General features: G+C 38.3%; 1 protein-coding gene across 2 annotated transcripts in view; it reads left to right on the plus strand.

The window, feature by feature from the left end:
• The window catches only part of CACUL1 (CDK2 associated cullin domain 1), a 78882-nt gene that overhangs the window by 49067 nt on the left and 16707 nt on the right, over nt 1-13108 (plus strand). For both annotated transcript variants that reach the window (XM_032176629.2, XM_058435968.1), the window contains exons 5-6: nt 4800-4902; nt 10942-11031. In XM_032176629.2, coding sequence (XP_032032520.1) covers nt 4800-4902; nt 10942-11031 — 193 coding nt within the window. The remainder of the gene's footprint in view (nt 1-4799; nt 4903-10941; nt 11032-13108) is intronic.

The following is a 13108-nucleotide window of genomic DNA, read 5'->3' on the forward strand; positions in this document are numbered from 1 at the left end:
TGGTATTGCTTTGTTGGAAAAGTATATTAAAGAAAATAGTTTGAAATGTTAACCTACTAGTGCCATAATAAGCAAAGTTTCTTTTGATATCACAGAAACAAATTTTTAAAAACATTTGTCAAAATTAGTGTCTTTGTTAGAAGTCTGTCTATATGAATATCAAGAAATTGTCATTAAACTAGAAAATAAATTGTAACTAAGGTCTTGTTGAAAGTTACAGAGGTCAAATAAAGACATTTATTTTTGCTTACAATTTTGGAATTTAACATTACTGTACCTGAGACAAAGTTGAAAAGAGGTGGACTAACTTGAGTTTCTAAGTACTTCTGAAGTTTTCATACTATTTCTTTTTAATGGTTTCTAGTTACTTACAAAGAGTAGAAAGGGTACATTAAAATGCTGTGCATTCAGGTCTTAAATGTCAATAGGACAATATACTAGGAGAGAAAAGCACTATAAATGCAGAAAAATTTATTTTGGGAGTTAAACAGTTATATTATTTTTTATTCTTGAATATAAACTACAGAGTCTCAAAGAGATGGCTAATTTATTTCAAAGACTTTAAGGTATACTGCCAAATCAACTTTTGCTCTAAATTTTGATTTAAAAATTTCAGTTGTGAAAATAGCTTGAAATTTTTATTAATTTAAAAAGGGGAAAATACTTAGAAATGAAATGTGGAAGACAGCTAACTTAATCTCTTCTGATAAAATTTATGTAGAAAAAAATAATAACCAGTAAAACTTAGATAAATAAGAATGAACTTCAGACCTACTCTGAATTTCAACTATCAGAATTCATGTATGAGGCCCTATTGATGTAGGATTTTTTCTTTTTGGTCACTTTGCAAGCTGGGGACCCCTGGCTGGCAATGCCCCACCCGGGCCTCGCTTGGCCACGCTTATGTGCCCCAGCTCGCCTGTGTTACAGTTTGTACCCGCATTTGGCGGTTCCCAAGCTCTTGTACCGCACCCAAGAAGAATGAGGATGTGCTGAACATTGGAGGGTGAGGAGGGTGGAGAAGAATTTTATTGAGCAATGAAACAGCTTTCAGCGGAGAGGGGTTGTGGGGGTGGTCTCCCCACCTCCGCCTTGTGGCTGGGTCTGAGGCCTTTTATGGACTCAGAATGGGGAGTGCATGCTGATTGGTTTGTGAATATGCAAAAAAGGTTAAAGCAAGGACACCACTCCAAGGTGGGCACAACAGTGTAGGAAACCAATTAGGAAAGGGTAGATATATGTAAAATAGGTGAAGGGTGGGGGTCAATCAGAGGGAAGTATGCCAAACAGGAAGACAAGTTCTCAGTCCCGCTTTCAGGCTTTAAACTGTCTTGGGCCTGGAGGTGGGCTTTCACCGGAGAACCACCCCTGTCTGCCTAGGCATTTGACTGCCTCCTGTCTCTATCACTACCTGATACTAAAATGAATGAGAAGGCTATGGTAATTAATATTGATTGTCATTGGTGGCAGGGATAGACAGATCAAGGGAACAGAGCCCAGAAATAAGCTGAAGTAAATGTAGAAGTTTAGTAGAAAGGTGACATTTCAGATCAGTAAGGAAGGAGTAGATTTTTCCATACCTAATGTTAGGAATTTTTTTTTTTTTTTCCTGTAGAGGTGGGATCTTGGTATGTTATCCAGGCTGGTCTCTAACATCCATCCACCTTGGCCTCCCAAAGTGCTGGAATTACAGGCATGAACCTAAATAGGCATGACCACCTAGCCACTACCTTATTTTTTTATTTTTTATTTTTTTGAGATGGAGTCTTGCTCTGTTGCCCAGGCTGGAATGCAGTGGCCCAATCTCGGCTCACTGCAAGCCCCGCCTCCCAGGTTCACGCCATTCTCCTGTCTCAGCCTCCCAAGTAGCTGGGACTACAGGCACCTGCCACCACACCCGGCTAATTTTTTGTATTTTTAGTAGAGACAGGGTTTCGCCATGTTAGCCAGGATGATCTTGATCTCCTGACCTTGTGATTCGCCTGCTTCGGCCTCCCAAAGTGCTGGGATTACAGGCGTGAGCCACTGCGCTCAGCCTACCTTATTCTTTATAAAAAATTCTAAATGGAATAAACTTTTAAAAATGAAATGTTAGAGAACTATTATCGAAGAAATCATGCATAGTGTTAGAATGAAAAAAGGACCCAAATCTAGAAGTCATGAAAGAAAATATTAGACTATGACAATACAAAATTTGGAAACCTTTGTATAGTAAAATATCGTAAGCCAAAAGTAAGTGGGAAAAAATGCAAAATTGGAAAAATATAAGACAAAAATTTGCTTTCCTTAATAATCAGCTTTCATGAATTGGAAAAAGATAACCCTAAATTTCTGTTGAAAAATGGACAAAGCATATGAACAGACAGTTCATAGAAAAAAGGATTATAAACATGAAAATATACCCAATATCACAATTTAAGAAATAAAATAACTTTTTTTTCGCAAACTTAGTGAAATTGGAAAGGTTTGATCAATATTCAGTTCTGGTGAATCTATAAAGAAACAAGCTCCTCACACTTTTGGTGGAAATGTAAATTGGTAAAGCCTTTTTGGAAGACTATTTAGCATTGTTGTTAAGAGTTTACTATGCAAAAATCTGACTCAAGAATTGTACCTCTAGGAATTTATTATACAAATAAATACATACAAATATATATAAGAATTATGCAGGTTTTAAAAATAGAACATTGAGGAACATTCATATTATCAGTAGGGACTATTATTTAAATAATTTATGGAAGACACAGAAAAATATGCAATTAAAAGTAACACAACTCTGTTTTTTTAGAGAAAAATCTTCCAAGATGCAACATTAAATGAAAAAGCAAGGTACAATGCTGTGTTTAATATTTTCACACTAGTATTTTTTTTTTTTAGGGGGAAAAAAGCATATCCATGTATATGCAAGGAACGTCCTAGAAAGAATATACAGAAGTTTTCCCAGTGTAGAATGGGACCTTTTGGGAGTGGGTCAGAAGGTCTGCATTGAGAGACTTCTTTCTGTTGCATACTCTTTTGCATGCTTTCTATTTTTTAACCATGTGCATCTTATTTTTATATATTTTTTAAAGAGAGAAAAAAAAACGTGTGTTAAGAATTCAGTGGCTGGGCATAGTGGCTCACATCTGTGATCCCAGCTACTCAGGTGGCTGAAGTGGGAGGCCAGGTGTTTGAGACCAGCCTGGGCAATTGAGTGAAACCCTATCTCCAAAAAAAATTTTTTTAATTAAATTAAGAGAGAATCAGTGAGCAACTTAACATTCCTCTATGTGTTTTCTACTCTTCTGCATTAACACATAAATACGAAAAACTTTTTTTGCCGGGCGTGGTGGCTCACACCTGTAATCCCAGCACTTAGGGAGGCAGAGGCTGGTGGATCACCTGAGGTCAGGAGTTTGAGACCAGCCTGACCAATATGATGAAACCCCATCTCTACTAAAAATACAAAAATTAGCTGGGTGTGGTGGCATACGCCTATAATCCAAGCTACTCGGGAGGCTGAAACAGGAGAATCACTTGAACCCGGGAAGCAGAGGTTGCAGTGAGCGGAGATCGCACCATTGCACTCCAGCCTGGGCAACAAGAACAAAACTCCGTCTCAAAAAACAAAACAAAACAAAAAAAACCTTTTTTTGACTTGCCAGTAATTCTAGTCAGGGTTTCAGCTGCAAGAAACAGAAAACATGATTCAAAGTGATTTAAGTAAATAATGAAGAGTATTATCTCTTATAATAAAACTCCAGAAATAAGGCTCTGTCCAGGGTTGGTTGAATCCGTGGTTCAGTAGTATTACTAAGGACTTGATTTTTGGTCTCTCTGCTGTCCGTAACATCTGTTTTATCCTGTTCCCTGTCGGGGGCGTCTTTGTGAAGAGACCACCAACAGGCTTTTGTGTGAGCAATAAAGCTTTTTAATCACCCGGGTGCAGGTGGGCTGAGTCCGAAAAGAGTCAGCGAAGGGAATTGAGGTGGGGCAGTTTTATAGGATTTGCGTAGGTAGTGAAAAATTACAGTCAAAGGGGTTGTTCTGTGGCGGGCAGGGGCAGGGGTCACAAGGTGCTCAACCAGGAGCTCCGCGGGGAGCTTCTGAGACTCATTGTCCGGGAGAAGGAATTTCACAAGATAATGTCCTCAGTTAAGGCAGAAACTGGCCATTTTCACTTCTTTTGTGATTCTTCAGTTGCTCAGGCCATCTGGATGTATACTTGCAGGCTTGGGCTCAGAGGCTTGACATTCCCCTCATGGTTATAAGATGACTGCAAGAGATTTTTCCCTCACGTCACAATTTCTCTAAGTCTGCTTGGGCTGCCTGAGTGTCTACCTCTGAACCAAAGGTGGTCCCCAGGGAATGCCAGAAGCTGAATGACTTAATCAGTGAAATTGAGTGTGTCCTGGGGAGTCAACCAGTGCATGTCCACAGCCTGTTTTCAACCCAGATCATTGATAAATGGGGTACTTTTCTTTAGTGTTTCTCCATGTTGTCTTTTGGTGATATATTTTTAAAGGGTGTTCCACACAGTGTGGTTCTACAATGTTTATACATCCCTGTCGTAGTTAATGTTGGATATCTCCCAGTGTTCTTTTGGAGATGTATGGTTCAAAACATTTTTTTTATGCTTTCAATCCTGTACCAGAAAGACAAGTAACTAATAGTTGCATGGCTTTTGTTGTTGGATGTTGAGTTTTTCTGTTTTAATTGATGCCTTTATGCATTGTTTTCTAAAACATTTAGTGTTCCAGTTCATTAGACTAATCATTTCCCCAATTAATACACAAAAAAGATTTTATTTTATTTTTCAGAATAAGTTTTACATCGAAACCAAGCTTAACAGAGACTTAAAAGATGACCTTATAAAGCTGTTTACGGAACATGTTGCAGAAAAGCACATTTACAGCCTAATGCGTAAGTAATTCAGCTTATAGGGGTGAGATAACACTAGCAATGATCTTTCCTTTTTTTTTTTTTGGTCTGAGAGCATTGTCATGTAAATCCCAATGTTAGCATCTTCTGAACCAGATAGCAGGAAGTGTTGAAGCCCACCTGAGACACTGCGGAATTAAAAATGGGACTTGAAGGTCACCCGGTGAACTGTGAGCACCTTGACCAGGTCATTGGACAGTGCCCTTGTGTCTGCCCTGAGAACTTGTTGCCCCCTCCTCCCCCGCCCCTTTTTCCTGACAGTAGGGAAAGTATTGTTAGGAAGTTCACTTCTAACTTTACTACCAGTAACTCTAGAAGGAATACAGTGTTATTTCTTTGAAATGGTAGTACAGAATCCTCTGATTTTTACTCTAGTGCAGAAACTCTTCTCTAGTCTGGTTCTGTCATTTATTCTCTATTATTTTAGGCAAACTTCTTTGCCTCTTGTGGCCCTGAGTTTTCTCTCCTGTGAATTAGGATTTGTAAAATATTTCATGTGCCTGTGTAGATTATTAAGAACATTAAGCTCAGTTCATTTCCCCTCTTCCCATTCTTTTTTTTTTTTTTTTGAGATGAAGTCTTGCTCTGTCGCCCAGACTGGAGTGCAGTGGTGTGATCTCGGCTCACTGCAAGCTCCGCCTCCCAGGTTCACGCCATTCTCCTGCCTCAGTCTCCCGAGTAGCTGGGACTACAGGCGCCCACCACCATGCCCAGTTAATTTTTTGTATTTTTAGTAGAGACGGGGTTTCACCATGTTGGCCAGGATGGTCTCGATCTTTTGACCTTGTGATCCACCCTCCTCGGCCTCCCAAAGTGCTGGGATTACAGGCGTGAGCCACTGCGACTGGCCTCTCCTCTTCCCATTCTTGAGTCCTCTTCCCCCTCGCAGTAGGTAGCATCTCATCCTACCTTTCCTGAAAGAATATACTTCTCCAGATGGAGTTAGGAAGTCCCTGTAACCTAATGTCTCAGCATCCTCAGCATCCTTTTAAAGCTCATATCTTATGTGACACATCAAGTCATTTTTTCGAATGTGGCACATATTTCGGTTGGCAGTATGTATTTTTGCTTTCCTTTGAGCCATAATTAGTGTCCACCACAATGAACTTTTACCAGAATTTACAAAAGAATTATTCTAAGCTTGACCATAAACTTTTTTTTTTCATTTTTGATGTTAAATTAAGTGAAGGAATTATCAAGCATGGGGCTAGTTTAGAAAGGCAGGGTTTTTTTTCAAATAGTATAGTTGAAGATAATATACATTTCATTATTGTGTTCCCATTTTTTTTTTTGTAAGGCTGGGAGATGTTTATAAACATCTTTAAACATTGTCTTGGCTGGGTGCAGTGGCTCACGCCTGTAATCCCAGCACTTTGGGAGGCTGAGGCCGGAGGATCACGAGGTCAGGAGATCAAGACCATCCTGGCTAACACGGTGAAACCCCGTCTCTACTGAAAATACAAAAAAAAAAAAAAAAAATTAGCCAGGCGTGGTGGCGGGCACCTGTAGTCCCAGATACTTGGGAGGCTGAGGCAGGAGAATGGCGTGAACCTGGGATGTGGAGCTTGCAGTGAGCCGAGATCACGTCACTGCACTCCAGCCTGGGCGACAGAGCAAGACTCTGTCTCAAAAAAAAAAAAAAAAAAAAAAAAATTGTCTCATGAGGTATTCCAGGTATTATAACCACTTAAGTATTTCCTGATACTGACGTTGTCTTTTTGCTTTCATGACAAGATAGAGCATTTTGAAATCTTGTTAAAATTCTGTTAAAATTCTGTAGAGAAATGCTACCATTTGGTAGAAAAAGCCTGTCTAGTTTGTAAACATATTTTTATATTTGCCAGTAATTTGGAAGCTAGTTTTACTGGACGTATGCAAAGAGAATATTCAAGAGAGAATATAGTAGTCCAGATATGGTGAGAGAAAACATAATCATAATCATATTGTCTGGTTTTCAATAAAAATTAAACTTAAAGGTGGATATACCTTTTTATTTCCAAGTAAACAGAAAAGGTCCTTAAGCTTTGGTAAATTGGAAAAAACTGAGTTTATCAGATACTTATTGAGCAGTTATTAGGCATTGTACTTAGAGAAGTGATGACTGGCCTCATCGATTTGAGCTTCAGAACAACAAGGGACAATGTTTAACTGTATTATGTGGGTGATCATCAGAAGGTTTTTAAACACACACGCGCTGCTTGTATATTTTACAAATATTTAATTCTCCTAACCCTATAAGATAGGTATAGTCATTACCTCCATTTTATAGATGGAGAAACGGAGACAAAGAGAGGTTAAAGTTTAAACCAGAATAGCACAGCTATTAATGTTGTTTCTACTTACACATTTTTATATTACCCCTTTACAGCAGCAAAACAAGTAACTACATTCAATTTCTGTAACTTTCTACAATCTGATCAGTAATTTCCTTCCCGTGGCTTCAGATAGATCTGGAAAGCTAGTGTTCCATTTATTATTGGTGTATAACAAATCATCAAAAAATACAGTGGCTTAAAACAACAGTCTTTTATTTTGCTCTGCAGTTTGGGAGGGCTTGGGGTGGGGTAGCTTATCTCTGCTCTGCTCAGCTGGGGGCTGGGGCTTTCAGTGTGACTCATTCACATGGCTGGTAAGTTGGTGCTAGATTTTGGTTCCTATGTGTTTTCTTCATGAGTGAGTATCTCAAGATACAGGAAATGGAAACTGCTGGTATCTTAGGTCCTCGACTCAAACTGGCACAGTGCCACTTTTGCTGTATTCTGCTGGGCGAATTGTCACAGAGCCAAAATTCCAGGAGAGAGGAATGTATCCCACCTCTTGATAAAAGGCATGTCGGCTGGGCGCGGTGGCTCACACCTGTAATCCCAGCACTTTGGGAGGCTGAGGCAGGCAGGTCACTTGAGGTCAGGAGATCGAGACCAGCCTGGTCAACATGGTGAAACCCTGTCTCTACTAAAAATACAAAAATTAGCCAGGTGTGGTGGCACGTGCCTGTAATCCTAGCTACTTGGGAGGCTGAGGCAGGAGAATCGCTTGAATCCAGGAGTCAGAGGTTGCAGTGAGCCAAGATTGCCACTGTACTCCAGCCTGGCAACAGAGTGAGACTCCGTCTCAAAAAAAAAAAAAAAAAAGCTTGTCAGAAGAATTTGGGAGCCATGTCTTAAAAACAACACAAAAATGTAAAATGAACACTGTTAATAAAGAATCAGTTCTTGATTGCCCCATATTATTCATTATTAGTATGTTTCATGAATGAAGACAATGACTTCTTACTGGGAATAAAACTAGTTTTCTATCGGCTCCATGGTATAATCATTTTTATACATATTTGCTTATAAGATAAAGTGGCTTCTATTTTTGGCTGAAAGTAAACTACTAGGATCTATTGTTAATCAAGGTATTTACGTCGTATGTTGGTGATTCTGAGCAAATGTAACAATAAATGTGTAGCATGGGGTTAATTAATGGTAGAAAATTTCCTGGGAAAATATAGTATGTTGACTTTTGCAGCAGCAGATTTATAGTTCAGTTTGCACAGTGTTCTAAATAGTTACGTTTTAATTTTCTTAGGCAGTTCTGCCTTTTAGTTCAAACCATTGTAGTTTGAAATTTTTTGAGGCCAAGAGTATTTTCGGTTTTACGAATTGCTTTTCAAATTAATAAAGGAGAGAGTCTCCTGAACAAGTGTGTAGCACTGAGGAATACTTGAAAGAGCAGAGGAGCTTGGTTCTGGTCCCAATTCAGGTATCAAAAGGTGTGTGACTTTCAGCAAGACACTTAACTTCTTATCCTAAAGTCTAGACAGGTTATCTAGTGTTTAAACTATATGGCTTATTGATATCTGTGGGATGATTGTTGTGTATGAGCAAGCATTTCGGTGTTGATATGGTGGAGTACAGAATTTAGAGTGAAACACAAGTTCTCGAACTTCTTCCACCTCTAGCTAGCTCTGTGACTTCAGATGAATTATTCAGTGATGGGTTTTTATTTTGGCCTCAGTTTCCTTACTTGTTAAAAATAAAAAGGTAGATGATAAAGCTTGTGAGAATTAAATATATGTAAAGTACCTAGCACTTGCTAAATGCTCAGTACTCTTTCCTCTAAGTTACCACCCCCAAACTCCCATTTCTTTTTCCTTAAAAGGGGAGATTAACTAGAAAATCTTTTAAGTTTTAAACAGTCTTCCTAAAATCATTTTAAATTTATTTCAAATTATTCATGTACATTTTATGTATATATCTTTGTATTTATCATTTTATAGCTGTCAAATTTTACATAGGTGATTTCAGTTATGGTAGGAGTTGTTTGCAAATTTATATACTTGACCACATAATGAATATGTGGTTGAATATGAAGAGTTAGTGGGAGCAAGGCTAACTGGAGGCCAAAATGGTGAAAAGGTTAGGAAGATAGATTAATAGAGAGAGAGAGAACTTTGAAAACCCAACACTTAGAATTTAAATTTTTAAACACTGCATTTTAAAGCAACATGATTTTCTGAAATGCTTAGTATTTGTCTATGCCAAGCTTGTCCAACCCATGGCCTGTGGGCCGCACGCGGCCCAGTATGGCTTTGAATGCTGCCCAACACAAATTCGTAAACTTTTTTTTTTTTTAGACGGTGTCTTGCTGTGTTACCCAGGCTGGAGTGCGGTAGCGGGATCTCGGCTCACTGCGGCCTCCGCATCCCCAGTTCAGGCAATTCTCTGCCTCAGCCTCCTGAGTAGCTGGGATTACAGGCGCCTGCTGCCACGCCCAGCCAATTTTTTTGTATTTTTAGTAGAGACGGGGGTTTCACCAAGTTGGCCAGGCTGGTCTTGAACTCCTGACCTGTGTTCCACCTGCCTCAGCCTCCCAAAGTGTTGGGATTACAGGCGTGAGCCACCGTGCCCAGCCTGTAAATTTTCTTAAAACAAGTTTTTTTGCAATTTTTTTTTTAAGCTCATCAGCTGTCGTTAGTGTATTTTATGTGTGGCCCAAGACAGTTCTTTTTCTAGTGTGGGCCAGGGGAGCCAAAGATAGGACACCCCTGGTGGTCTATGCCATTCAAAATTGTAACTATCTACTGATGATAAAATTGGAAGGATAGACTTGAACAGTGCATCTCTGATGGCCATCATATATATTCAAACATAACTCAAATTGTATGTTTGATACTATAAAATCCTTATTGGCCTAGTAAGATGGCATTTCTCTTTTTAGAAAGGCATGAACAGAACAAAATCAGTTTGTGTGTGATGTTACAAGCCTGGCTTAGGGTAAAATCCTACTAAGTTTTTTGTTGTTATTAGCAAATGCAGGTCTTTGAAATAAATTAAAAATGAATCATTTTAGGTCAGTAGTATCTGTTGTGTTCACTTATCAATGGAATTCACTTGTATTTGTTAGTGAGCTAATGTAGAGGAATTATTCTTACTTGTTAAAAACTTTTTAAAAATGTTTGTGTGGCAGTAGATAACCTAAAAGAAAACTGTCTCTGTTGTCATGTTCAGAGTCAGGGTCACCAAAGACATGAAAATGAGAAAGAAGAGCCATTATCATCCCTTGCCCTTAGCTCTTGTAAGAAAATAGTAGATGTAGCTATAGCATTTGGGGAAATGAATTTCTGTCTCTGATCACAGTTACCAAATAATTACTAATGGTGTTTTGGGGGAAGGAGAAATGATTGAGGGAGATTATCGTATGATACTTTATTCTCCAAATGTAATGGAAGCACTTTCAACTCACTTATAGTGTGTCATTCATGATACATTATACTAGTGCTTTCAGAAAGCTTTACTTACTTTTCAGAACCTCCATGAATTGATTCATTTCCATTAGTGGCCAGCAGACCTTCACGTATTTTAGCTACTGCAGTGGATTAAAAAAATAAAATCCTTGGTATATAAACGTTTGATTGGTTTATTGGACTGTTCCTTTCTTACAATTGTTTATGTTTCGGGAGTCTGGGAGAAACAGTAATAGAGAAATCTTGACAGTCAATACGTGTTACATTCTTTTTAACCTGTTTTCTTATTTCAGCTTTACTTTTAGAAGCCCAGTCAACACCATTTCAGGTCACACCTTCAACTATGGCAAATATTGTGAAAGGCCTGTATACCCTCAGACCAGGTAAACATTTCTCATTTCTGTTGGGATTGGAACTGTTTGTTACAGCCTTTTCCAAGAGGGCAGTGGTTCTGTATGTGTTTTGTGAAGCTTAATGTTACTTGAATTTGCTGGAGCAAAAAAATTGAGTAGATATTCATCATTGTGAAATGTAAACTCAGAGCTCAGTTGGAATGTTTTCTGCTAGTGGAAACCAACTAGTTTGGTTTTTGCAGAACCTGTGAGGGAAATACAAGAAATAAATTGTAGGATACACTTTGGATAAAATTGAATCTCATGTTTGGTCTTAATTTCTCCTTTACTTCCTACCTCACGCTGCACATACTCACAGACATCCACATTCACAACCCCATCTTCTTAGGCCTGTTAAGTAACTTGCAAAGAATCTAGAAGTGTTGGTAGAGTTACAGTCATTTTATAAGGATGTTCTGGGGAGAGAGACAATCACAAGAACCAAAGCAACTACCAAAGATCACTGTAGTCAAAAGCATGGTTTTTAAATTATCTTAATGTGTCTTAGAGTAAAACATTATAAATTTAAAGGAATCCCAAGGAGCTTTTGTATATATATCTTTCTATAAGCCAGAACCTCAAACTTGTCATAGAGTTGTCTAGCAACTTACAAATGTCCATGGGAGAGAGATTACAAAAGTTATCAGGATAGAACGTTGTTCTACAATCTGTAAACACAAGGGATGCTTTTTAGACAGTAATTACCTTTTTGTGAAATTCTTTTGTTGTTTGAGGATTAAACAAAATAAAACATGATATAAAGAGCTTAACGCACAGTACCTGATAACATAATAAGCATGCAAACATTCACTGCTGTTATTACTATCCATTTGAGTTTAATGGTTATTTTAATTAATTGATGGCTTGTTTGCTTAATTAATTTAAACGACCTGTCAGAATTTAGCAAGCTAAAATGGAAACCAAGTGAAAACTGGTACTGGTAGACTGATTTTAGAAATACCTTCTTAGGCCGGGCGTGGTGGCTCACACCTGTAATCCCCAGCACTTCAGGAGGCCGAGGCGGGCAGATCACGAGGTCAGGAGATCCAGACCATCCTGGCTAACACGGTGAAACCCTGTCTCTACTAAAAATACAAAAAAATTAGCCTGGCATGGTGGTGGGTGCCTGTAGTCCCAGCTACTCCCCGAGCTGATGGTACCACTGCACTCCAGCCTGGGCGATAGAGTGAGACTCCGTCAAAAAAACAAACAAAACAAACACTTAGGCTACTTTAAATGATTAATGACATCTAGAGTATTCAAATTTATTAAATTTGGATCTAGGTTTTGAGCTTTACTTTCTATGATTTTTAACAGAAATTACTTGTATAAAGTAGTAAAGAGATTTTATTGCATATGTCCAAAAAACTGATACTTTTCTGTATCTAGTTTCTCAGAATTTTACAGCAGTGTGATGAAGATGGCTCCTGAAATAGTGTGTGTGTGTACCAGGTTATGAATGATTTTTTTTTCTTTTGAAAGCATCTAAGTGCAGTATGACAAATTCTGCCTCCCAAGTAGGCAGCTTTATAAGCACTGGCTTTTATCATATGTAACAAAATTGCAAAATAAAGTTTATCACTAAAGGTAGAAAAGTATTGTGAGTACATGTTTATCTAAATGCTATTTTATCCAGGTTCAAGCTCTTGTAATAGGATTTATACTACTTGTAAGGAGAATTCTATATTTGAGAATTGTCCTTTTGAAAAGGTGAATTTTATCACATACTAACCTTTTGCTGCCCTGCGCATTTTCTGAGATACTTGAAAACATATTTTGACATTTACGTGTTTTGCCAGTACCCATTATGTTCCTGCTTTATTAAAGCCATTTTATTCGCCTGACAGATTAAGATTAGAATATTTTAAAAGTTGAATTTTGAAAGGAAAAGTTTGTTCCACTGCAGTAGTTTGCAAGTGCTGGTCTTTGTATGACTGCATCTGAGTCACTTAAGAAGGCTTTTTAAACTCTAGATTCCTGGGCTGTAATCCTTGGAGATTCTGATGACTTACCATTTTTGGCATCCATTCTTTAGAAATAGTTCCAGCAATCCTATTCTGCCCGTTTT

The sequence above is a fragment of the Hylobates moloch genome, unplaced genomic scaffold, assembly GCF_009828535.3.
Source record: "Hylobates moloch isolate HMO894 unplaced genomic scaffold, HMol_V3 SCAFFOLD_3, whole genome shotgun sequence".
NCBI classification, from domain to species: domain Eukaryota; kingdom Metazoa; phylum Chordata; class Mammalia; order Primates; family Hylobatidae; genus Hylobates; species Hylobates moloch.